At 36.0% G+C, this 25,765-nt stretch overlaps 3 protein-coding genes across 5 annotated transcripts in view; 1 reads left to right on the top strand and 2 right to left on the bottom strand.

The window, feature by feature from the left end:
• Nucleotides 1-2,885, top strand: part of LOC107703477 (probable dolichyl pyrophosphate Glc1Man9GlcNAc2 alpha-1,3-glucosyltransferase) — a 4,763-nt gene extending 1,878 nt beyond the window's left edge. Inside the window, exons 7-13 of the mRNA XM_016506094.1 lie at nt 807-910; nt 1,260-1,380; nt 1,500-1,639; nt 1,803-1,942; nt 2,017-2,114; nt 2,211-2,283; nt 2,373-2,885. Coding sequence (XP_016361580.1) covers nt 807-910; nt 1,260-1,380; nt 1,500-1,639; nt 1,803-1,942; nt 2,017-2,114; nt 2,211-2,283; nt 2,373-2,607 — 911 coding nt within the window. The 3' untranslated portion in view covers nt 2,608-2,885. The remainder of the gene's footprint in view (nt 1-806; nt 911-1,259; nt 1,381-1,499; nt 1,640-1,802; nt 1,943-2,016; nt 2,115-2,210; nt 2,284-2,372) is intronic.
• Nucleotides 2,886-4,412: 1,527 nt separating this feature from the next.
• Nucleotides 4,413-8,148, bottom strand: LOC107703476 (guanylyl cyclase-activating protein 1-like). Its single transcript, XM_016506093.1, has 4 exons — nt 7,789-8,148; nt 6,560-6,709; nt 5,715-5,802; nt 4,413-5,626 (listed from the first exon to the last, which is right to left on the bottom strand). Exons 1-4 carry the CDS (start codon nt 7,981-7,983, stop codon nt 5,487-5,489), a joined length of 573 nt encoding a protein of 190 aa, XP_016361579.1. The 5' UTR covers nt 7,984-8,148; the 3' UTR covers nt 4,413-5,486.
• Nucleotides 8,149-9,279: 1,131 nt separating this feature from the next.
• The window catches only part of LOC107703475 (capZ-interacting protein-like), a 21,483-nt gene continuing 4,997 nt past the window's right edge, over nt 9,280-25,765 (bottom strand). Inside the window, exons 2-7 of one of the 3 annotated variants that reach the window (XM_016506092.1) lie at nt 14,011-14,094; nt 12,364-12,441; nt 12,034-12,096; nt 11,752-11,952; nt 11,205-11,657; nt 9,280-11,123 (exon numbers count right to left, since the gene is read on the bottom strand). In XM_016506092.1, the coding sequence (XP_016361578.1) occupies nt 11,211-11,657; nt 11,752-11,952; nt 12,034-12,096; nt 12,364-12,441; nt 14,011-14,094 (873 nt within the window). In that variant the 3' untranslated portion in view covers nt 9,280-11,123; nt 11,205-11,210. Of the gene's footprint in view, nt 11,124-11,200; nt 11,658-11,751; nt 11,953-12,033; nt 12,097-12,363; nt 12,442-14,010; nt 14,095-25,765 lie in introns of all 3 variants that reach the window. The other 2 variants (XM_016506090.1, XM_016506089.1) reach the window with 2 other exon arrangements.

The following is a 25,765-nucleotide window of genomic DNA, read 5'->3' as shown; positions in this document are numbered from 1 at the left end:
CTCTGTGCATTCAAAATGCCATCAATAAAATGCACCTGTGTTCGTCGGTTACGACGACGAATTGCAGTCAGGTCGAGACCCCGATGAGGACGAGCATGCAGATGAGCTTCCCTGAGACTGTTTCTGACAGTTTGTGCAGAAATTCTTTGGTTATTCAAACCGATTGTTGCAGCAGCTGTCCGGGTGGCTGGTCTCAGACGATCTTGGAGGTGAAGATGCTGGATGTGGAGGTCCTGGGCTGGTGTGGTTACACGGGGTCTGCGGTTGGATGTACTGCCAAATTCTCTGAAACGGCTTATGGTAGAGAAATGAACATTCAATTCACGGGCAACAGCTCTGGTGGACATTCCTGCGGTCAGCATGCCAATTGCACGCTCCCTCAAAACTTGCGACATCTGTGGCATTGTGCTGTGTGATAAAACTGCACATTTTAGAGTGGCCTTTTATTGTAGCCAGCCTAAGGCACACCTGTGCAATAATCATGCTGTCTAATCAGCATCTTGATATGCCACACCTGTGAGGTGGATGGATTATCTCGGCAAAGGAGAAGTGCTCACTAACACGGATTTAGACAGATTTGTGAACAATATTTGAGAGAAATAGGCCTTTTATGTACATAGAAAAAGTCTTAGATCTTTGAGTTCAGCTCATGAAAAATGGGGGCAAAAACAAAAGTGTTGCGTTTATAATTTTGTTCAGTGTATATATATATATATATGTGTGTGTGTGTGTGTGTGTGTGTATACACACACACACATATACAGTATATATGATCTATAAATATATATAAAATTCTTGTTTTTCAGATGGATCTTTGCAGTGGAGAAGTTTCAGTGTTGTGCGACTTGTAACACTAGGAACTATAGTATTGCCTACTTTTGCAGTGTCATTTGGACCCTTTATAGCACTGGTTTGTTATCAATATATGAATAAACTTCTTCGTATAATCACACACACACATATATATATATATATATATATACACATTACTGTTCAACTTTAAAGTCAATTAAAATGAATAATTTTACTCAGCGAGGATGCATTAAATTGATCAAAAGTGAAAGCAAAGAGATTTATAATGTTACATAAGTTACAAAAGATTTCTATTTTGATTAAATTTTGTTATTTTAAACTTTTGTATTTTTTATTATTATTATTAAGCAGTAGTATGATTTCTGAAGTACCAAGTGACACTGAAGACTGGAGTAATTTTAACACAGAGGTTCATTGATAAATCTTGTTCATCTTTATTCATCAAGGGTCAGCTGCCACAAGTCCTGTCACGACTCTTCCCTTTCAAGCGTGGTCTGTGTCATGCGTACTGGGCACCAAACATCTGGGCACTTTACAATATAGCAGATAAAGCTTTTTCCATCCTGGGTATGTTCAATAACTCAAACAATTGTGTTGTGTTGTTATAGGTTAAATAGAAAAACTATATAGAATCATTTGATTGTATGTTCATATCATGAGCGTTGACACATTATTCACTTATTTAGGTGTGAAATTTAAACTGCTTGATATAAACAAACTTCCTAAGGCCTCAATGACTGGTGGTCTGGTTCAGGAGTTACAGCACTCTGTGCTTCCTTCAGTCTCTCCTTTAGCAACCCTTGTTTGTACGTTACTGTCAATATTGGTGAGTTCTTTTTGATTTGCATTGCTAATCTGAATATTCAAATAGATGGCCTTGATTTCATCCATTGACAATATGAATAATGATCAATACAAAAAAGGAAATTGATTTCAAGATTTGCCAAACTCCGATGCATATACCATTTTTGTCACTTTGTCCCTTGCAGCCTGCTCTTTTCAAGATATGGCATAGACCTAATGGAGCAAGAGGATTCTTGCGCTGCCTTGTCATTTGTGCCCTTGGATCCTTTATGTTTGGTTGGCATGTGCATGAGAAAGCCATACTGATGGCCATACTTCCTTTAAGGTGTTCATCTGATGATATTCTTACATAAGCATGTTCTGCCAGCCACCTACTAATCACGGTTTCTTGTTTTTCAGTTTGCTCGCTGTGGAGAGTAGAGAGGATGCCAGGATTTTTCTTATGCTCAGTGTAACCGGCCATTATTCCCTATTTCCACTCCTCTTCACAACCCAAGGTACGTCCTGTTCAGAAAAACTCATAACATCTCACAACAAGCATTTTTGCATCCTCACTGAGTGTGATTCTTAAGCATATTAATTCTTAATTCCAGAGTTGCCCATCAAAATATTTCTCATGTTGCTATTTACAATCTTCAGTCTCACGTCCCTAAAAATGCTGTTCAGGTCAGTACTTAAAATGGGATTATAGGATTTATATTGCCTTGAAGTTTGAGCAAATTATTGGTGATGTGATTCTTCATTTGATTTTTCAGGAAGGGCGGGGCTTTGTTGAACCCATTGGAAGCGACGTATCTCTTGGGCCTGATTCCTCTTGAGCTGATCTGTGAGTTTGTTTACCCGCTGACAGTCTGGCAGAAGACATTTCCCTTCCTTCCTCTCATGCTCACTTCAGTTTACTGTGCGCTGGGAGTGACATATGCCTTTATCAGACTTTATATTTCGTTGCTTACATGTTCAGATACCACTAAAAAGACTAAAATGCAGTGAATCGTATGATGCAGATGCTGGAGGTTGGGCATAATGTCTAGGAGCTGTTTATTCCTGCTGAATTGGACAAAAATATTTCAATGGACCAAAATGAATGATTTGTAGCTGATATCTTGGGATTTGTTTGGGGATGGTTTGTGGGATATGACTATCTCGGTATTCAGTTGTTTATTACCTTAAATAATGATATCATGTAGACTATGCATTCAAATGTTTATTTTTTAAGGTGTTTCTGTAAATGTTTCTGTAAATGTATTTGCTTAGAAAATCTGCCTATGAGCTGCAGTGTTGTTATTATTAATTAAAATTATTTAAAAAAAATTGTTAATAGAAATAAAGCTGAAATAATTTCAGTTTATAAATATTAGACCAAAACACATAGAAATGTTGCTTTTTTTATTTAAGTACTAAAATTAAAACTAAAATAAATAGAAATACTGAAAAAGCTAATAAAAATGACAAAAGCACATACAAAAATTATTTGACATTTAAATGAAAACTGAAAATATACAAAATAAATGCTAATTTAAAATATGAATAAATACTATAATATTATACAAATAAAACTAAAATGATGTGCTTTTAAACATTGGTTTGATTAAACAATTTTATTAATAAGGCAACATAAATATTTCATACCTGATGACATATTTCCTGATTCTTACTAAGTATAGAAAGACGATACCTCATTCAAGTATTTGATGTTTTTCCTGAAATATTTCTAGAGTTCGTCACTGGAGGCAAGTGTGCAGTTCAGGGTATGAAAACGATAATCTCAAAGCTTCATATCGAGCATTTGTGGCTTTCATTAAGAACATTTTTTTAGAAAACAAAGTAACAGAGAAAACAAAGTCGTGGAAGTCACATCATGCTAAAGAATTCCCACCTTAATGTCTCAGTTCTGGGGCCTTATTTATAACACAAAATCCGAGCCAACATTCACATTTATAAAAACTATGTGGAAAAGTGCTTAGCGCCACTTCAGATTCTAAACAGGCATATGCATTTTGTGTGTGTGTGTGTGTGTGTGTGTGTGTGTTCATTCATTTCCCTGCATCACATGTGTGCATATTTGAGAATTGATCATCGGATCAAATGAAGGATGGTTGCAGCATTTTATAAACAAGGCCCCCAATCTCTGGTGTGCATCCAACTGAACAATGTCATGTCAGATCCCCTCACTGGTGTTTATGTACTGTATGCTATGGTTACACAATTTAAATTTAGTGCTTAAAGAGCAAGCCTGAGTCTAGACATACATTGTAACTGTCTGCTTTTTAGTGATGCTGTTAAAATATTTCCAAGAGTAAAAGCACTTTTAGAGTTCTTTTGTGATTTGCCCGTGTTTTCCAATGCAAGGCTTGTCCAAAGGACTCAAGAACACATGCTGACTTCTAAACAGCGGCATTACAGAAATATACATTTAAATACATGCATTACAGATTCAGAATTTTAGGGTCGGTAAGATTTTTTTTTTCTTTTTACATCTTTTACGCTCACCAAGGCTGCATTTAATTTTCAGCATCATTACTCCAGTCTTCAGTGTCACATTATCCTTCAGAAATCATTCTAATATGCTGATTTGATACTCAAGAAACATTTCTTCTTATTATCAATACTGAAAACAGTTGTGTTGCTTTATACTTGTGATATCTTTTTCAGGACATTTTGATAAATAGAATAACAGCATTATTAGAAATCTTTTGTAACATTATAAATGTTTTTACTGTCACTTTTGATCAGTTTAATGTGTCTCTCCTGAATATTTTTTTTAATTTTCATTTCATTTCATAAAATTCTTACTGAACCCAAACCTTTGAATGGTAAAGGATATAAGTCTAAAAAATGCAGGTACTAATTTTGAAAACTTTTAGTTTTAATGTTTTGACAAGTTTAGATCAGCTAAAAGACAGGTGGAAATGCATTTAATGAATTTCTTTTGCACCTACTGCATAAGGTAACTGTATCAGGAAAATTTGATGCTTTCCTTTGATAAAGTGCTATAATATTTGTGATATTATATCAGTGGTCACAACTGGTGGGCCACAGACAAGAAATTGGTTTTAGGTCTGTTCTGGGTCACGGACAACAAAATAAACAGGCACAACTTCCCATTGTTAATAACGCCAAAGATATTGATGTCAACATATTGTGGCCAACTATTGCATTTATGAATTTATCAAATTGTTATATTTCTCACTCAGCCTGGTCAGGTTGCTAATGTAGTAAATTGTTGGGTCTATGCAGTTCATTGTAATATTATGTTGATTACAACATTCTATAGAAATGTTTGATTTACAGGTACATTTTGTACAATAAACTATTTTTGTTCTGTGTTGGGTTGCCATTTGATGTCCAATTTAAAATGTAGGCAAAAACCAGCTGAGAACCATTGCTCTACATTTCCCAGTTCTTAGGGCAATTCAGGCCACATCGGCAATGTACTGTCTCAGAGTTCACTCTCAGAGCAATATAGTCATGCCATAAATAGTTCAAGCACAAGTACATGGATTATATGATGTGCTCATCCAATGAAAGTCACTAGATGTGTGCACAGTGTTCTCTACTGAGCCTTTCCTTAAAAAGCACCACACTGCTCACTCCTAAGCCTTGCCAGCAGTTCCTTAGTTTCCTGAATCCCCCTTATAGCATTAGAAGATCAATGTTTAGCTGAGGACAGCTCAGATGCAAGGCTTGGTATCTCCACTGGGGTCAGACAGGACCATGCTTGGGCAAAAGTTCCCCCGAGAATTTTCTCACAGGTGCTGTGGGAAGCTACATCTGTTCCTCAAGAGTGGGACTACCAAACTCCACTTTCATTTTGCTTTCAGGCGGAGAATTTTCTGTTTTCTCTGTCCTTAAGTTGGAGTTTAGTCAGCCTAACTTGTATTGATTGGTTTCTGTCGCCCTTCCACAATAATGACCAGGACTGGAGTGAGGTCCATCAGTTTCTTCAGCATATCCATAATGTCAGGATGATCTTTGGCTCCTTCAATGAACTCCTCCAGCGTCAGTTCACCTGAACGTTTAAGTAACGAGAGATGTAATCAACTAGAATATATAATATGCATATAGATGAGGACTTTCATAAATTAACTGGTTCTCACCTTCTCCGTTAACATCAATCTTTTCAAATATAAGAGCCACTACTTCCTCTGGCACAATGTCATGATTTCTTGTAATGTGTTGTATAGCCTGTTATAAAAAAAACACATATAACTTCAGAACTTTTTTTTCTTTTATAGAAACATCACTGAAAATCTATTACAATTTTTCCATCCCTAGAACTGCAGCAGCATTGTGTGGCGTAGCTGAGCAGCCACCTGAGGTCAGCTGAACATGAGACCTTCATGACATGCAACACTATTTCCACTCTAAGAAGTGTCAGTCTCAGAAACCCCAGAACAGAAACAGCACACGGAAGACAGTTCTCTAACTGGATTAAATCAGGTCATGTACAAGTTAAGCAGACTGATCCAGTGTCCATGTTAACATGATCTGATCTGCAGTCAGGTTCTGTTTTTGACTTTCTATTTTCGGTTCGTTCACAAAGACCTGATGTGGGAGAAAATATAAATGTAGGTAATTCAGTGATTATCCTAAGCAGAGTTTAACATATGACATTAATTGTGTCCCATATCACGTACTAATGCACTATTACGTTTTAGTATAAATAGTGCGAGTAGTGTGCACTGTAAATACCTGGATGATGCACTTAAATAACCCGAAAAAAAAAAAAGTGTGGAATTTTGGACACTTCATGCACTCAACTCTCACAGCTTTAATTACGTGGCAAAGAGGGAGGGGCTATCCGACTCTGATAAAATAAGCTTATATAATTCATACACTACATGGTTGAGTGCATAGTGTGTATTGCATCATTTGTGCAAAAAAAACAAAAAAAAAAAGCTGATGGGAATGGTTTATGGTATTCGTTAAAACATTCACTTACAGTAAATATTGTTTCCAATTCATCCTTGTCAATTTTTCCATTGCCATCCTGGTCAAAAAGTTTGAAGTACCATTTCAGTTTCTGATTGATTTCCCCCTTCAGCATTAAGCTAATAGCAGCGATATATTCCACAAAATCTATGTATCCATCCTAAAGGAAAGAGAGAGAGGGACAGTTCATATTACAATATTTTGTGTTAGGCTGTTTTAATATGAACAATTCACATATGGAGATCCAGGCAAGATCATTATGTTAGCTTGCTTTTTAACCTTAATCAGTGTAAGTTTTGTAACATTGTTACTTTGTAAGCTTTTCTCCTCTAAGCTGAACAGTCTACAATGAAATCTCAATGTACTTGGCATATCAGTAAACCAATCAAGTGAGCTTGGAAGAATTACACAACAAAATGTAACCTCCATATTTCTTATTACACATCATATATCATATTGCCTGCTGTCGACACATTCCCCATATGGCAAAATATAACAAATAAAATAAAACAAAATGGCTAAAAATATTGCTAGAATAAATGTTAAAATACATTGTTACCTATATTTCCTAATTTATATTTTTGACAATCTTTTAGTTTTGTTTTCAATTTAAACCTTTATACGGTCCAAATTATGCTTTAAAAATTACATTTTGCACTGAACCAAAATGCATTTTAAGACTGGATTGGAAGTATTTTCTCAGAAGTACATTTTGTAATATATTTTGGCATTTGAACAAAGCAAAATGGTAACTAAATTTTCAATATAAAAAAAGATATTTATTTTACTACGTTTTACATATATCTATTTATTTACTACCAGCATATATTTGCCATATATTTTGGCCTTTTTTTTTGTTTTGTTTTTGCAGAATGCGTCAGAAGGCTTTTGGCCATAATAAAAAAATAGGTATTGTTAAAACTGCACAGTATTCATATTTACATGTATAAATTAGTATTGTACAGTTTTATCCAAAGTAACTCACAAATCAGATATGCATTTGCTGTCTCTTCCAAGTACCTGTGTAAATGATAAACGGTTTACCACCAGAGTTGACCTTGTTTTATCTGATCTCTGGTGCACAAGTCTATTTGAAAAATCCATTTAAGGTCAAACAATACATGATAGTTATGTAGCACGGCTAAAAATGATGATTTGCAAGATTGGAGAATTAGATCTTACTGTCACAATATTCAATGATTATTGATATTACATGCAAATTCAAGAATGAAACCTCACCCCATCCATGTCGAAAGTGAAGAACACCTGGTTCACATAACTGTTAGCATCCTCATTCATGCCCTGCAGTCCCAGGATGGATTTGAGTTCAAAAAGTGTGATCAGGCCTGATGGAGACTCCCTCATGAACTTGTTATACCAGTGGTGCATGTCCTCAGCGAGTATGTCGTCCAGACTTGCGTGTGTGTTCCCCATGGCTGGACCAGACGGTTGCAGGCCTGTGAGCTCTGACAACGAGGTGCAGACTGGCCTCCGCACACAGTGACAGCACAGGATACTGAATGTCTGAAACTATTAGATCCAAGTACCAATAAAAAGAGGTGGCACCTTAAAATAACTACTGCTAATGGGATAATGACAAGACCTGACCGGTAAAGAGTAACTGGCACAGAGTAGCCAATGCCTATATAACAGCGTTCAGGATCCAGATGAATGTTTGTGCGGTCATTTGCAGAGTGCATCAGAGGCCACCTCTCAGTATGTTGTTACAGTTCTGGAAAGTCTAACCAGTCTAAATAGCTTTCATTCTCTGTCAATGTATATAAAGCACTCTGAATTAAACAGAAATTAATGGTGAGAAAGCATATTTTGCAATTTATAGGTAATGGAGTTGTCACATAACTATTGGTGATATGACCTGATATGACCCAGCTTCGTTTTGTCCGTATGCCAGTCCGATCACTGACTTTTCTCACTTGAAAGTGGTGACGAGGCAGTTATCCATCTCTCTGAATGCAGATTTTAAATAACTTTTTTTATTTTTGACAAAATAAGTTTAAAATTTAAATAGGCATGATAAAATTCTGCTGATACTGAGTAACCCATGTTATTTTCATATTATGGCAGATAATGACACATTAAAATTCTATACTATTTTGTCTGAATATAAAAAATAAAAAAAAACTATAACCAATCATTTTAAATACTACAAGTGAATTTATGCATTGCAATATTAAAATAATTTAGAATTTAAGCATTACAACATTCAAATATTGTATGCGTGTGAAAAATGGATATTCATTTTGTTATTTGCTAGCAATTACATTTAACAGTGCTATTAAATGATTTTTTGAATGATTATTAAATACTTTTAAAAAAAAATTAAGATCATATAAAAAAGTTTGTATCGATAGAAAATCTCAAATATTGACCATTAAGTGATATATGGTGCATCCTTTAATTTATTTGATCAGTGATTGCATATAGTTTCTTATCATGCAGAATCAACATAACATTTTATTACTTTATAAACGTATATTATTGTAGGATTTATTGTTTTGCACAATCCGTGCATAAATTAAATTGAAAAAAATATATAAATAAGATGTTTTGCATAACCAGCTAAACAATTTTACAAAATAGCAAAATCCAAGTGTAGTGTAGTTCCGTTTTAAAAAATATATAATAAACTAAACTAAACTTAAAAAAATAAAAAAAACTGTTTAGTGATAATAGCAAATGTACAATCACTGTACTGTTGCAGGTGAAAAAACTTCGCTTTTATTTTCTGTCAATGCATATAAAGCACTCTGAATTAAACAGAAATGAATGGTGAGAAAGCATATTTTGCAATTTATAGGTAATGGAGTTGTCACATAACCACTGGTGATATGACCTGATATGACCCAGCTTCATTTTGTCCGCATGCCAGTCCGATCACTGACTTTTCTCACTTGAAAGTGGTGACGAGGCAGATCTGTGCTCTTCATTAGGGTCTTAATGTGCTTTGTATCCACTGCAGTAAATGGGATTAAGTGACTGTTGTCATTAGCTCAAACGTTCATTGTGAGCGTCAGCCTGAACCTCTCAACTCCTGCCATTTCTAAAGGTCTACCAGTAAATTAAGGTAAATTTGCTATGCCGAGATTACCAGCAGCGACTCAATCAAACGTCACGTGAAGGAACTAAACAAATGAACACATTAATGATCAAAGTGCAACACATGCAAACATACTTACATAATTATATAAAAAACACTGAAATGTGATTAGCTTGTGTGCCGTATGCATGCTCAAACCTGACACTGAACACCAATCAGAGCAAGAGGAGGATGTTATACTTAAACTTGGAAAAGATTTAATACATAGTATCAACTGTAATGAAAGTATGAATATCAATATTAATTTGTATTATAATATTACATATATTGTCCAGTCAGAACAGTGAAGCAAAAAGTGAACAGGCTGTAATTCCACCCAATAGACACTTCTGTGAAAATCATTTTCAAATTCTCATAGCAATGATTGTTATCCTCATCATTTTCATTTATTTATTTATTTACATCAGACTTTGCATGACAATATTAGCAATCAGGACAAACCAAAAGTCTGGTAGTATTTCAGTAATAGCCAGATTAGGAAGCATGAGTTGATCCACCATAATCCTTCCTCCCCTGACCTTGAATATCTGAATCTAATCTTTAATTAATCTGCCAAAATTGCCATTTCTGAACAATATTGAATCCTTTCAGGATTTATAAAAGCAGCATGATATTTGGGTCTATGCCATAGTTAAGTATTCTAGTCTGTAGTCAGGGCCAATTTTAAAACACAGAACACATGCTTAATGAGAGAGCTACAGAGCTCTACTTAAATGATAATCTGTCCCTCACTAGAGCTTCCATGAGGTCAGCACAGATCCCAGAGATCCAGAGAACAGGTCTAACGCGGAAAATCTGTCAGTGCCCTGATTAAGAGATTTTATAAGAGAAATACAATATTTCTGGTACTTCTGCACTGAACATATATAAACAGATACCTAGTTATTTGTACGTATTTTTAGCAAATATTTTGTCTAAAGGTCAGATCTTATGCAGAATAGGACCAGCCTAGGGTCATGACCTCGAGGTAAGTCTTCTCTAGAACCAGAACTTTCCATCTTAATCATGGAAATGTGATTTTTTTTTTCATATTCCCATTTTTTTTTCTGCAAGTCTCAACGATCAACTATTCATATTTTTGATAGGAATACAACTATGAACAACAAAAACAATAAAAAAAATATGTCCTTTAGTGGAGACTAATAATTATATACAAAAGTAAAAACCAAACCAAATCCCATATGATCTCAAATCAAACGAATGTGTAAATTCATACAAGCGGCTCAGAACATTAATACAACTGTACAGGAGGGAAAATACTGTTGTTCTCTGCACCTGCAGGTTTCACTTGCACATTCAAACGACTCAAATGTTAGACATGGACAAGAAGTCTCAAACCAATTCACATTATTTCATCTTCTCCTGATGTCTTTTCTACGGTTAAGCAGTGAGTTTAAGGGAGTTCTTCGGTCTAAGGCAGATTTGACCTTTTTTTCTATTTAGAGACTTTACACTCCTGCAAAATAGAAATAATGAGATCAAATGAAACAAGCTAATGCATATAACATTTATGAGCATGGATATGACACCTACTCACTTGGCTCTAATGGTTTACTTCATCTTCTTTCTGTTCCTCTTCTTTCTCATCTGTTTGTGGTTGCGTGACTAGCTCTTCGCGTGTTTCTTCTGTACTGTTATCCAGCTGCGTTTCATCTTCACTTTTCTCTTCCTTTAGCTCTGGTTCTGTTTTCTCTTCTTTCTCTTCTCCATCTTTCTTTTCTGAAATCACAATCTCCACTTTTTCCTCCGGATCTGGCTTCTCTGAATCCGTAGGTTTAGTTTCCTGCTCAATCTGCTCTTTAGAGGAGAGAGATTCTACATCTGGTGACGTCTTGTGTTCTTCAAACACGTCTCCTTCATGCCCATTTGGAGTCGTTTGATCGAGGGTGGCTGAGGCTGTTTTATCCACATCTTCTCCGCCTTCATCTGCACTGGACTTCCTGTGTCGGCGAGACTGAGGGCGCCGCTTGATGGAATGTCGAGCTCTACCCTGCGCAGATGTAAAAATACACGTGAATTCAAATTCTGCGACCAGGTTTTATCGGTGAATTCACTGATATGTGAACTGCTATGAAGTCTCAAACCTTGTTGATGCTTTTGAGAACAGTTCCGTCAGTGGGACTCTCAAAGCTGGCAGGGGTTTCCTCCTGTTTGGGCGTGACAGTTACGGGAGGACTAGAGGGGCTGCTGGGAGAGACGGGGGAGATGGACGCCACCGGTAATTTCACCACCCCTGGGCTCTTTGGGAAGGGCGGAGGTCCCGTGGGAGAAAGCGTAAGGCTGGCCTGTGTGAAATGGGATGGAAAATCACTTCCATTATCTAAAGCAATACTGACCTCTGTCCACTAGAGGGAAACACAACCAACCTGCAGTTTCTCAATGAGGGCAGAGTTTCTGTTCTTCCTGGTTGATACTGTTTCAGCTCCTTTCTGAACAGATAAAAAATAAGTCAGTAACATCAAAACAAAACAAAACAAAAAAAACTTTTAACAATACTGATGGTTTATACTGAAAAAGCTTTGAAAATCTGCATCATTGCTACAACACATTGCATATTTTGATTTGAGGTAATAGTTAACAAACATAATTTCTATATGCATTTAACTAAAGATAATGTTTTAACTACATTGTAATGAAAGCTAGTTTTATTACTGACAATTTAGAGTTTTTTTCCCCTCAATCCCTGCTCCTCTCACCTCATCCTGGCCTTGACCTGCATCATTACCAGCAGGCAGCTGCAGTGAGCGTGGGGGTCTCCTCCTCACAGGCTTGTTCTGGAACAAAAGAAGAGCTCAGATCCACATGCTATACATCCACATAAACACGTACATACCTTACCACAGAAATTACTTCCACAGAATTCTAATGATCAAAAAAAAAAAAGGAAAAAAAAGCACCCCCTCCAAACAAATAAATATTAATATTTTGTATTTAAAACAAAAAACAAAAAAAACAAAAAAAATGAATACATAAAGTATTTATAGAATTAAATAATTTTTTACAAATAATAAAAAACATTTTATTAATCTAAAAAAAGAATATTATTATATTTGTAAAAGATAAAAATACAGTCTATAAAAATTAAAAACTACAAAATGAATGAATAAAATATTTTTAGAAATAAAACAATACATCATATTTAAAAAAAGAAATAATTATAGAAATATTATATTATAATATAGAAACAGTCATTACACCAAATACACAAAATAATGTTCTTTTTAGCAACATCATATGACCCCTTTAAAAACAAAAAATAATTAGAATATTTCAAAAATAAAAAATGCATAATATGAATTAAATGTTTTTATAAATATTTAAGAAACAAAAAATGTATAAATATAAGAAATAAAAATAAAAAACATTTAAAAATCCTGTCTAAAAATAAAACACACTTTAAAAATTGCACGACTAAATTAAACATTAAGATAGGCAAACACCATTTTTAATGATATGCATATTGTATATACTTGTTTGCAATGAGGAAATGTTTGAGAAATGCTAAATTGAGCAACAAGGCTTACAAAGGGGAAAAAGACAGGAAAGTAGTGGTAAAAACAAGACAAACCATCTGCCACCTGCATAGACATGCAGCATAGTATTTCTGCATTGCATAACATTCACTCTTATTAATATCTGTGCTTGAGGACGCCTTCTTTCGGTGTCTATTTCCTAAGCGATAGAATGACACTTTGCCAAGCAGTTCATGAGGATTTGCACAACCAGTCTTAACATTAATACCTAGGCACATATAACAAGAGTTGCACATTCATAAGGACAAAAATCTGGGTGGCACAAAACCAAAAATCCACTGCAGAATTGTTCCAAAGAATGTGACAAGGAAATTTGCTTCCTTGTCTGCAATATAGGGGACGGGCCCAGAACTAACCTAGAAATTTCCCCCTGAATTATACACTTCCTGTTTAAATGTACATAGCGGGTATCAGGAAGCTTGTCTGTGTTACACAAGTTATTCATTTTAGACTTAATGTTATGCTATACTGCAATATAGAGTTCTTAATATACATAAATTGATTCTTTTGCTATGGATAAATAACCCTAACTTTCCAATTTTAATGTTAATGTCTTTTATTTTATCATTTGAGTTGTTTTTCTTTTGCTTAAGTTTTTATTCACACTAAACTAAGGGTTAACTGTTTTTTCAGGAAATTAGGAAAAATTAGCAGAAAAGCTGAAGATTGAAAACAAAATAATAAACTATAAGCAAAATCAGAGGAAAAAAGATGACTTTGTTAAAGTCCAGAAAAAAAGGAGATGGGACAAATTAGAAAGTTCAAGTGCGAAAGCAGAGAGGATGTGATCATATTCGGATAATATGAAACTTCAGCGTCTGTCATGTGGGATATTGGACGACTGAATTTTCCAGCTAGTTCAGCCACAGAGCGCTTTTTTACAACAGAATGCTCCTGAAATACAAAAATGTTAGTGTATGAATGAGAACGGCCCCTTCTTTTTGATATATTGTTTTTAATATTAATCTATGGAATTACAATCTATGGCAAAACACTCAAATCAATTTATTAACTGTAAAAACACCTGCCACTTTTATATATAACACATTTTCTTAAAAATGTATAAAAACACACACAATATTGCAACGGGCAAAGCAACACCCTCTATTTGAGAATTTTAGTCCAGCTTTGACTTTTTAAAGCTTCTAGTAAAAAAATGTCTAATTACAAGCCATTAGGTGTGTAATGCTGACTTCCACAGTGAGGCTGAGAAAATGTCTTGTATTTCACCACAGGAAACCACAAGAGTCGTGAATGCTCATTTGAGCACAGTGATACGCAAAAGAGCGTATTTCAAAGGAAATCTTTGAGAAAGTGCTTTTTGAGCCATGTAACTGGCCTCATGGGGACACGAGCTCAGTCGGCTATGACTTCAGCCCGCTGTTATCATCCCTGTCTCAGGCTCTTCCATCCACAGGCCTCCATCTATGACCATTAGCACTCTCACTATCAGTGAATGGAAACCAGTGCTGCCTTCTCAAAAGTGATTGCAGAATGTGGTATTTTAGGGCTGAGGCCCTAAAACTGTTTGTTGTCAAGGCGTTCAGTCTCAGAGCTTTGTGGGAACCTTCCAACACTAAGCTGCATGCAGTCTATATCTTACAGGATGTTGGTTATACAATGATGAGGCAACTTAAGATAAACTGAAGTATATAAGACAAGTCAAAAACAGGAAGGGTGCTTGAGCAAGCCAAGAGTTTAAAATTAGAAGCGTCATTTCTATTCAAACCAGCAAAGCTATTATGAATGCAACTTTTTGATTAAATTAAGTTGCACAATTTGCAGGTTCAAAAATGTATATTTAAAACAAAAAATTTGTTGTCATCCTAAAATGTTAAATCTACTCTTTTCCATTAATTGAAAATGCACGATGATCAATGGCTGTCGCAATTATCTTTTTTAAATATTATGTTTTATTTATTATAAATTGTACACTCTAAAAACTGCTGGGTTAAATACAACCCAGTGCTGGGTAAAATAGGGACAAACCCAGCAATTGGGTTGTTTTGACCCAGCGATTGGGTTACTACCCAGAAGGTTGGGTTAAACATTTAACCCAACCGCTGGGTCAAAACAGCCCAATTGATGGGTTTGTCCCTATTTTACCCAGCACTGGGTTGTATTTAACCCAGCATTTTTTACAGTGTATTATTATATATACACAATTAGTTAAGAGTTAGTAGATTGCAACAAGTGACTGTCTTTATGAATGAGTCATTTAATTATTCACTCAAACGATTCATTCAAAAACCCAGTTTCATCTTGAAACAAAACAAAAGACTACTGTATGAGTGGGTCATTGAATCATTCGCTCAACTGATTTAATGATTCAAAATCAACTGATTTAATGACCCAACTGATTCAAAAACACTGATTCATCTAGAAATGAAACACTGCCTACTGTATGTTGCTCAGTTGCTCATGTGCAATGCTTTACTGTCTAAAGTAAAGTAAAAACAGACAACTGGCAAAGTTGTGTGTGAAATGTATGTTACTCAATATTAAGTTTAAATAAATTAATGTTTTAATATACTTTTATAATACTTATAAATATATTAGGTTGGGATTTGAACCTGAATCTTCAAATTCTACACGCAAATATGTCAAGCTAACACATAGAACTACAATTTTTTAAAACTTCTTGCTTTGGTGTCTATGAGAGCCTGGTAGCCTCTCATTAAAAAAATACATGACAGCCAGCTGCTTATTAAAATAGCCAAATAAGACCTGGTATATGCCTGGTACCTTGATGCATTCAGGCCTCTATTAAAAAAAAAATCTTTTGCCCAGCCTCTTTCTGTCTGCACTGCTCTCAGTCCTGCCCGTGTTTGCTGCTCATGTGTTCCAGCTCCACTAGATCCAGTCCTCTTTAAGATAAAAGCATTCCATCATGACATCATTTGCCCTATTTAGTGCCCAAGATGGACACAAAAAAAGCTTGTTCTGTGAAATAGCTTGTTGCTATTTTAAATCTAGGCATTTCACTGATATATCAGTGCAACCCTCAGATTTTGATATTCTATGTTTCTGAGTAGAAATTACTCATAACAGAAACATATTCAAGCAGTTTAGCCCATATCATGCAGATAGGCATGCATTTTGTCTCCCAGTTCACTTCAAACTCCAGCCTGAGAAAACATTCTCCAGTGTGACCCCCAAGAAACATTCACAGAAATTCTCAGTGTCACTGACAAATTGACAAATTTATGCTAACTGCCAAAAACAACATGGGAAGATGATGAGGACCTGCCCCAGAGACTGAACCGCTCCCAGAGCGGAGCTCCCATGCCTGAAATGCAACATAACAGCATGCTTGCCATTTTTTAACAACAGCAACTGAGAAAACACTGATCTGTTCCTTCATCCAGTTCCCCTCTATAATCAGATTTTTGAAGATTCAGCAAGTAAAAATGGTATTACAGTAAATATGCAAATATAAACATAAAATGGCATTGTTAGCATGTGTATTTCTGCTCTACTCTGTGGGAATATTTTACAGAGAAAGGAATATTTTACCCAAAACTGAAAATTTGCTCTTAATATAGTCACCCTCAGGCCATCCAAGATGTAGGTGACTTTCTTTCTTCAGTAGAACAGTAAAGATTTTTAGCTGAAACCATGGTGTCATGGTGAACATAATATGCAAAAAAAAACAAAAAAAAAAACAATAGCTCATGGTAATGACGTACACGTATGTGAACTGACACTGTTGTTGCTCACTTTAATCCAAGTGATGGTTCCCATGGACTTTATTATATTATAGATCACCAAGGACTATGGGTTCAGCTAAACATTTTTACTGTTCTACTGAAGAAAGAAAGACACCTACGACTTGAATGGCCCGAGGGTGAGTAAATAAACAGCACCTTTTTATATCTGGGTGAACTATTCCTTTAAAAATTGAACATAAATGACAAATGGTGTTGTTTTTACTTTTAAAAGGTTTAATGCACATGCTCACATGTTAAGTACAGGGCATTGAGCTCATTACTACTCATTTAAGGCTGGGTATGGGCAGCTCTTCCCTTGAGACCCAGTGGGTGGTGAGATTTACAACATTTGTGTGTGTGACTATGGGTGGTTAAGGGTGTGTGTGTGTGTCCCACAGCTGTGCCTTTGCGCACATTTAACACACACCTGCAGAGATGACCCCTGAAGATGACATCACTGCTGCAATTCGTCACTAATAATTTCTCCCAACAATTTTACTACCTTAATAAACACCATGTAAGCAACAAAAGACAGATTCGTTCCAAAGCTTACTTTATCTTTTCAAGAGTTGGCAGCAGTCAGATGACACAGGGTGAGTAAACAAAGCAACAAAAATAATCAATTCAGCATGAGCCTTTCTTCATCTCCAAAACAGAGGCATGATCATGATGACATACTCACTTTTTAACTGCACTGCTGGAGCTAGAATCAGCTCATTAAGCATAAGGCCATCAGGAGTGTGGGAGCAGTTATGTGTAAAAAAACATCTAAGAGAGACTCAGGGGTATTTTGTCTGCGTTTCCTCTTCAACTGCTTCAGCCACATCAAAAGGCAGTTAAAATTAGATAAATAATTTGTAACCTGACATTAAACATTTGTAAAGAATTAAATTTTTAGTAACACTTTACAGAAGCAAAAGCCCCAATTTCAGTTTGTAACAGTTAGTAATTACATATTAAAGCTATTAAAGCTGCTTTACTTTATTATTGTAACATTCATTTCACCACCATTCAAAAGTTTGAGGTCAGTAAGATTTTTAAGAAATTAATACTTTTATTTTCAGCAAGGATGTATTAAACTGATCAAAAGTGGCAGTAGACTGTTACAATGTTTCAAAATATTTCTGTTTTAATTCTAATCTTTTGAACTATTCACTCATCAAATTAAGCAGCACAACTGTCTTCAAGTTTGATAATAAGATTAAATATTTCTTGAGCACTAAATCAGCATATTAGAATGATTTCTGAATTATGGTGTGACACTGAAGACTGTGAGTAATGGCTGCTGAAAATTCAGCTTTGCCATCACAGTATTCACGAGTTCGCACTTGCATATAATCAGATTGAGCAAATAGTAAGCATATTTGGCATGCTGTCCACAGGGAGGGCTCCAAGCTTGGAATATAGCCCCAACCCAGAGAACCCCCCAATCCCTAATCTGGGATGAGAATAGTTAAGAGCGAGGAGTTGGGGTGGAGGAGTGATGCCATCTGATCGTGCTCCTCCCGAACCTTGTTAATAAAACATCATATAAATGAAATTTTAAGATACATTAAAAAAAATAAGGAAAAAAACTTTTTACAAAAGCAACAATATATAACAATATTACTGTTTTTACTGCATTTTTTGGTCAAATAAATGCAGCATAAGAGACTTTTTTTAAATATTACAAATCTTACCGACCCTAAACTTTTGATCAGTAGTGAACCTTTGATGTGACCTGGTATTTATAAATACTATATTAATATAACTAGGGCTGCAACAACTAATCGATAAAATCGATTATGAAAATAATCGACAACGATTCTCATTATCGATTAGTCGGGTCTGCCCACAGTTCACGTCCAACTTCAACCGGTCACGTCAAATTACTGACAAAGCACTGAATGACGCATTTCTATGGACAAAATGCATCCTTATGTATCCTTATGTATAAATGTCACAAATTCACGCGAGCATTTCCATTTTGCATAAAGGTCCGTCCTGACAGTCTGTGTTGTTTTAATCTTTACTGAATGAGCGGCGGCCGCGTGCACGCGCGTCAGACAGACGGAAAAATTAATAATCAGCGCAAAAACATTTATTGTGCTTAAATATCTGTTGTTGAAAGTTAAATTAAGGTTTAAAGGTCAACCTGCATTGCGAGTATTTTATGAGAGTAGGAACTGTAACGGGATAACAGCGTGTAATTGTCTGAATATAAATATCAGATGCTTCATAACCGCCTTTAACAGGATAAAGGAAATTACACTAAGAGGTGACTGTGGTCAAAGTGAACGTGTGTTCCTGCAGAACATTACTCTTACCTATTGGTTACCACTGAGTTTGTGATTTTATTCATCTTTATCATCTTTATTATTTAATTTTTAATGCAGAGATTTAAACTATATTCACTATATACAATGCTAAACAAATTTATTTAAAAAAAATTATGTAAAGTCAAATTATGGTTTGTGCCACTGCTGCTCTAAACTAACTAAATCTGCTGCTGCTGCTCTAAACTAACTAAATCTAACTAAATCTTTCTAACTAAAACAAACTAACATTTGTTAATGATTAACAAAATCATTTTTTAGCTTTCTGTATTGGTTAGTCCTCCAATATGCGTCAGCTCTTTAGTAACAGTAGTAGGCTGTTTCTAATGCTATAATATAATTATCGCTGTTATCTATGAAAGAAAGGCAGAGAGCTTTATAGTGTTTTTTTCCAGATACCCATTTACAGTCAAAAAGTACTTAAACAATGCCAGCAAGAATGCAAGCTGTTATGAAGGGCATAGGAGGCCATTTTTGTTATGTGAATAAATACTATTTAGTTGTTTAAGTTTATTTGCCCAATAAATGACAATAACATTTTTTGATTTAAACAATTTTTTGACAGATTCCTAAAATGTGTTTTCTCTTTATTATGGCAGGTGGTCTAATAAATTGTTAAGCACCATATGTTTTCATAGCATTCAGTTGGCACATTTGTTTGAGGGACATTGGGCAGAATGTGGAATAGTATGTTTTTTATTAATAATATTTATTATTATCAAAATAATCGTTAGTTGCAGCCCTAAATATAACAATACAAAAATATGATTATAGTAAGTGCCGTTTTGCATATGGTGTTCCACCTGCCTTTAACGCAAACTGTGAAAACATCAAATGTGACAGGTACATTAATCACCCCAAACATGCTCCTCATTTTAGAAGTCCACCAGTACACACTGCTGACTGTGACCCAGGCAGTGGAAGAAAAAAAAAAGAATCTTATTAGTGCCCCACAAAGAATCTGTTGTAAGTCAAAGTGGGACATGAGAACATGAGGAAGCAGCCATGATTCTGAAACACGTCTTCTAATGGGAAAGGATGCACAGGAAGGAAAGACAGAGACAGCGACAGAAGGCTGTGAACACAGAAACGTCAACCTTCATAGACTTGACTTATGTAGCCTTGCATTTCAAAACATTTCAGAATCCAGTTTATAATGTAGAGATACGCACTGCATTGCTGCAAGGGGCTCCTCACAGTGGGCATTAGTATAAAGAAATTTCTTACTGGGCAAATGAGAGATCAAGATAAAGAGGTCTATAATACTCAGAGAAAGTGACCTGTTATTCATCTGTCCTAGCCATCATCCTCTCAGTGGCAGCTGGGTTGGTGCGGGACCCTCATTGTGATTTGCTCTATGCTTGCAGGCTCTCATTTCAATATCCGTGACATTGTAACAACATTGAGTAACTAATGGCTAGTGTTGTCAAAAGACCCGGTATTTCGGTACCAAGTCGGTACTAAAAAAATGAAAACGTTACGGTACCAGGTTTTCTTAAGTACCGGTGGTACCGAGTACCCGGTCAACCCGGTTCTTGATGCGCTAAACGAAAGCTAGCCTCTTCCAGTGTTGCCAAGTCTACGGTTTTCCCGCGGAATTGGGCTGCTTTAACACTGTTGCCGCGGGTTGTTTTTCATGTCCGCGGGTTGAAAAACGACCCCACTAACGTGATATTTAGGCACTGGAATGCGAATTTTACCAGGGGAACCCCGCCAAAACATGCGTATTGGTACCGAGAACCGTGGATTTTCACTGGTATCGGTACCGAATACTGAAATTTTGGTACCGTGACAACACTACTAATGACACCACAAGAACGAGCACACAGTCAAGTCCTTCACTACCAACTATCCTGAGCTGGGATGTCAAATTCAGCACACAACACACAAAAACTTTTCAAGCCCATTATTGTTATCCAAGTTATATATTATACATTCTATCCAGCCCATTATATAGGTCCATTTTAAACTTTTAAAGGAATAGTCAAAGAGATAGTTAACTCTTTAAAAGTTATTTTGAAGAATGTTGGTAACCAAACAGTTTTGGTGACCACTGACCTCCATTCTAAAAAAACAAAAACAAAAAAAAAAACACAGACATTAATCAGAAGAAAGAAAGTCACACAGGTGACTGTGACAGATTTTAAATTTTTAGGTAAACAATCCTTTTTAAGAGTTTTAAAAAATAAAATGAAAAAAATAATAAAACAATTAAAAAAAAAAGATCACCTTGCAAAACATCTATAACATTTACAATTTATATCAGAATACACAGCAACTTTTAAATAGCAGTCAGTAGAAAAAGATCTACCAGCAGGGGCTAGCTGGGTCATGCTAACTAGCCAAACCTTGACCTCTTTAGTTAAAGTTAGCTAAATGTCTATATGTATACAGCTAGTGACCTGAATAACATTCTTGGTTAATAACAGCACCGACATTTGTGGTTTGTTACACCCACAACAGAAAGCAGTATCTGCCGATACGATCTTTTTAAAGCCTTCTTTTTTATCATTTATAACTATTTATAATGATACTGCAATCAGGATTTTTAGACACTTATACAGGGCCTGAATTTCATATTTGAAAATGGGGGGAATTCCCCTCTTAGGTGTCTCTTGTGAGAGGGGAAGCAGCTTTCACACAGGAGTCCGCTGCTGATCCGTGGCTGTTTACCACAAACACAACATTTATCCATTATTTTGATTTCAAATCCAAACATTGTCACTGAAAATGCTTTTTCAGCATTGCAATTCTTTTTTTTTTTTACACAGTACAGTAATACAATCTTTCAAAGACATGTTTAAACACAATAAATATAAGCAACATATTATTCAATGCTTTTTACTTTTGCATTTACTTCTAGATTTATATATTAAGTTGCTCAAGCAAGTGGCAAAACATTTAAACTACTTTTCTTACGTTATCACAAACTTACCATTGACAGAAATAGTCAGCTCTACTGCCTTTCCTTTTTTTATTATTTTAAATCTTTATTACAAGCAATCCTGCAGTGCATAAAGAACTTTGTTTTCCTACCTCCACAAGTGCCATCTATTTTGCCTTCGTTATCTAAAAGTGCTCTTTTCCAACAAGCCATATGTGTTGACTGTGAAAGACAGTATACTTTAATTATATGCATTTATGGTGCAATTGCTACATTTTCGTTTTCATATGTACTGCAAACAATGTGCTGTCACACTTTAATTCAGCGCGTGTATCACAGCAAAGTGTAATTACTACATTTTTGTGTCAATCCATGTTCATATTTACTGCAAAAAATGCGCTGTTACTTTAATTCAGCGCTTGCAAAGCAACAATAGACTCGGTGCTGAAACGATCTCTGCACTGCTGCAGACGCACCGCTCCTGAACGCACTGCTGTGTGCCGTGAACGCTTTAATCCGTTAACATGAGCGCGGAAAAAATACGCACCGCATAAGCACTGCAAACAGTAATGTGAACCTGGCAGTATGTGTGTGCGCTGCGAGTGTGCATGAGCGCACGGTCTCCAGGAGAGCGTGCGAGCGCTGAATGGTTAAACACTGGCAAGAATGAAAAAGTAATGCAATTTATAAACTTTAGTGACGATGTGACACTGCCTCGATTGTGCAAGTGACAATTCCTGTGTCAACTGTGCAGCTCGCTTATAGACAGATGCGATGTGGTGATTTGAAGCCATTTGCTATTTTGAGAGAGAAAGAGAGAGCGCGCGCCGTGATTCACTCACGCTGTTTGTGAATTTACGTCTCACACAAGGTTTTCAAATTACTTTATAAGTTATTTAATGAAGAAATATAGCATTATAATTATTTCACCCGCGCCGGACAGAGACTGAGACGGTGCCGCTGCATGTCGTGCCAAACCTCTCTAGTGATTAGTGATGTTCGGTTCTTGAACGAATCGTTCTTTTGAGTCGGTTCTCAAGATTCTGATGAGTGAGTTGTCGATACTGTGCAAGCCTGAGGCGCGTACTGGAAATATGCTTATTAAGACCGTTATTAAATTACATTTTATTAAAACATGCAAAAACCTTTCTGTCGAATGATGTAAATCAATTTTACTATAGTTTATTGTGCATGCATATTATATTTAAAGTTGCTTAAGCGAAATCTAGGAGTTAATAAAACTGGTTTACTCATTCTTTATACTGTAGACATGTAGAACATATCCGCGTTTTTGCATCAATGTCTGTAATGTGTGCTGTAGGTGTGAAACTTTTAGGAATCTTATCCAAGTTGTAGGCTAGTCAATATTGGTCAGTCAGTCTTATCTGACATAAAGGATCCGCGAATGAAACTGTCACCACAAACACCATTATCTTTTTTTTATTTATTTTTTTATTATGGCAATAATCAGCAATATGCTTTCACGCAAATTATTTTTTTGAATGTTTCAATATGTGTTGACACAAATGACTTATTTGAATTTTTCATTGATACAACATGGCACTGAGTTGTTAGAAAAGAAATGAGTAGAGACGTTATTGCTTGATTCAATGAGCCGATCTGTCCGAAAAGAACCGGTTCGCGGAATGAATCGGACTTTGCATCACTACTAGTGATGGGAAGTTCGGCTCTTTTCAAAGATTCGGTTATTTTGGCTCGGCTCCCTTAGAAGAGCCAACTCTTACGGCTCCCAAATGGCTCTTTATTTAGTATCACTCTGAGCCTTCTATTTTAGCCCAATTTAGCAATTGTGAATGGTTTGTGTTGGTAAGCAATTTTTTATTCAGTGTTTTCATAAAAGCCTTGTTTTTATGCTTTGTTTCGTTACAAAAAAATACACAGATATTATTATTTAACATTTTAATAAAACTTTAATAATAACACTTTAGTCTTTAGTGCAGGTTGGCATTCAGAAATATCAGATGCCTCAACATGGATGTGCTGATGCGATTTCTCCTCTCTGTGATTATTTGTCCTGTTTTTGAGAAGACTCTCTATGAGGTGACCGATGTTGCAACAAATTGCAGTGTCTTCCTACCTTAACCAACGCACTTGCGTTTAAATCGGGCTCCCCTGTCCCTCTGTCGCTCTGTGTACCTGGCCTGTACCACTACACTCGCTATCTTCGGAGCGTGTGTCCCCCTTCCTTCTTTCACATAATGGTATGATCCTAGTCTGTCCTCCCATGTAATTAGCCGCATGTGTATTTTTATTTTTTTTTGTAACTAAAAAATGCATAAAAATAAGGCTTTTATGAAAACACTAAATAAAAAATTGCTTACCAACACACAAACCATTCACAATTGCTAAATTGGTGTAAAATAGAAGGCTCCGGTTGAAGATTTGACTCTCCCCGACGGGAGTCGGCTCTTCTCGTTCGCTACAAAGAATTGGCTCTTAGAGCCAGCTCGTTCGCGAACGACACATCACTAAACCTCTCACGGCAGGCGCATCATCAGCTTGAGATCGGTTTTTAGAGATCGGCCTTTTTAGAGACTGCCGATCAATCATCCCAACATGATTATCGGCCGATAGTGATTGGTAGCCGATCAATCGGAGCACCCCTAATAATTAATAAACTAGAAAGTAGAAGCACAAGTAATCTCATACTGATTGGATGGATGTAGGCTGATTTTAAAGCACCAGCCCTTATGATAATCAAAGCAACATTTTAACAAAACATTTTTTTCATTAAGCAAACAACGTTGGTGCCTAAATGCTCATAAAACCTTCTCATCAGACTTTTGAACCCCACAGTATATGCACAAGAAACAAAAGTCATAATCAGTGCGTATTTGGAATGTTCATTCATTTCTTTCAGTAAACATATAATCTTTTTCTTTCGAAATGTGTTAGGCACCAAAGCCAGGCCCCTATGTGAAGGAGATGCAGGATGCTACTTCAACGAGGGGGTGCATAATCTGGCAGGGGTGCAGAATTCGGCACAAGTCGGCTCTAAGAGCCGATTCTTTGTAGCGAACGAGAAGAGCCGACTCCCGTCGGGGAGAGCCGAATCTTCAACCGGAGCCTTCTATTTTAGCCCAATTTAGCAATTGTGAATGGTTTGTGTTGGTAAGCAATTTTTTATTCAGTGTTTTCATAAAAGCCTTGTTTTTATGCTTTGTTTCGTTACAAAAAAATACACAGATATTATTATTTAACATTTTAATAAAACTTTAATAATAACACTTTAGTCTTTAGTGCAGGTTGGCATTCAGAAATATCAGATGCCTCAGCTTGGATGTGCTGATGCCATTTCTCCTCTCTGTGATTATTTGTCCTGTTTTTGAGAAGACTCTCTCTTAGGGGACCGGTGTTGCAACAATACAGTGTCTTCCTACCTTAACCAACGCGCTTGCGTTTAAATCCGGATCCCCCGCCTCACTCTTTCGCTCTGTGTACCTGGCCTTTACCACTACAGTCGCTATCTTCGGAGCATGTGTCCCCCTTCCTTCTTTCACATAATGGTATGATCCTAGTCTGTCCTCCCATGTAATTAGCCGCATGTGTATTTTTATTTTTTTTTGTAACTAAAAAATGCATAAAAATAAGGCTTTTATGAAAACACTAAATAAAAAATTGCTTACCAACACAAA

This window comes from Sinocyclocheilus anshuiensis, unplaced genomic scaffold (genome assembly GCF_001515605.1).
Source record: "Sinocyclocheilus anshuiensis isolate Anshui unplaced genomic scaffold, SAMN03320099.WGS_v1.1 scaffold330, whole genome shotgun sequence".
Lineage (NCBI taxonomy): Eukaryota > Metazoa > Chordata > Actinopteri > Cypriniformes > Cyprinidae > Sinocyclocheilus > Sinocyclocheilus anshuiensis.
This window is presented reverse-complemented; position numbering and strand designations above follow the sequence as displayed.

Coding starts and splice junctions, on each gene's coding strand:
- LOC107703476 (XM_016506093.1), bottom strand. CDS start 7,983: ATGGGGAACACACACGCAAGTCTGGACGACATACTCGCTGAGGACATG. Junction 6,710..7,788: donor TCACTTTCGACATGGATGGG/GTGAGGTTTCAT, acceptor TCTTTCCTTTAG/GATGGATACATAGATTTTGT. Junction 5,627..5,714: donor GATTGATGTTAACGGAGAAG/GTGAGAACCAGT, acceptor TTAAACGTTCAG/GTGAACTGACGCTGGAGGAG.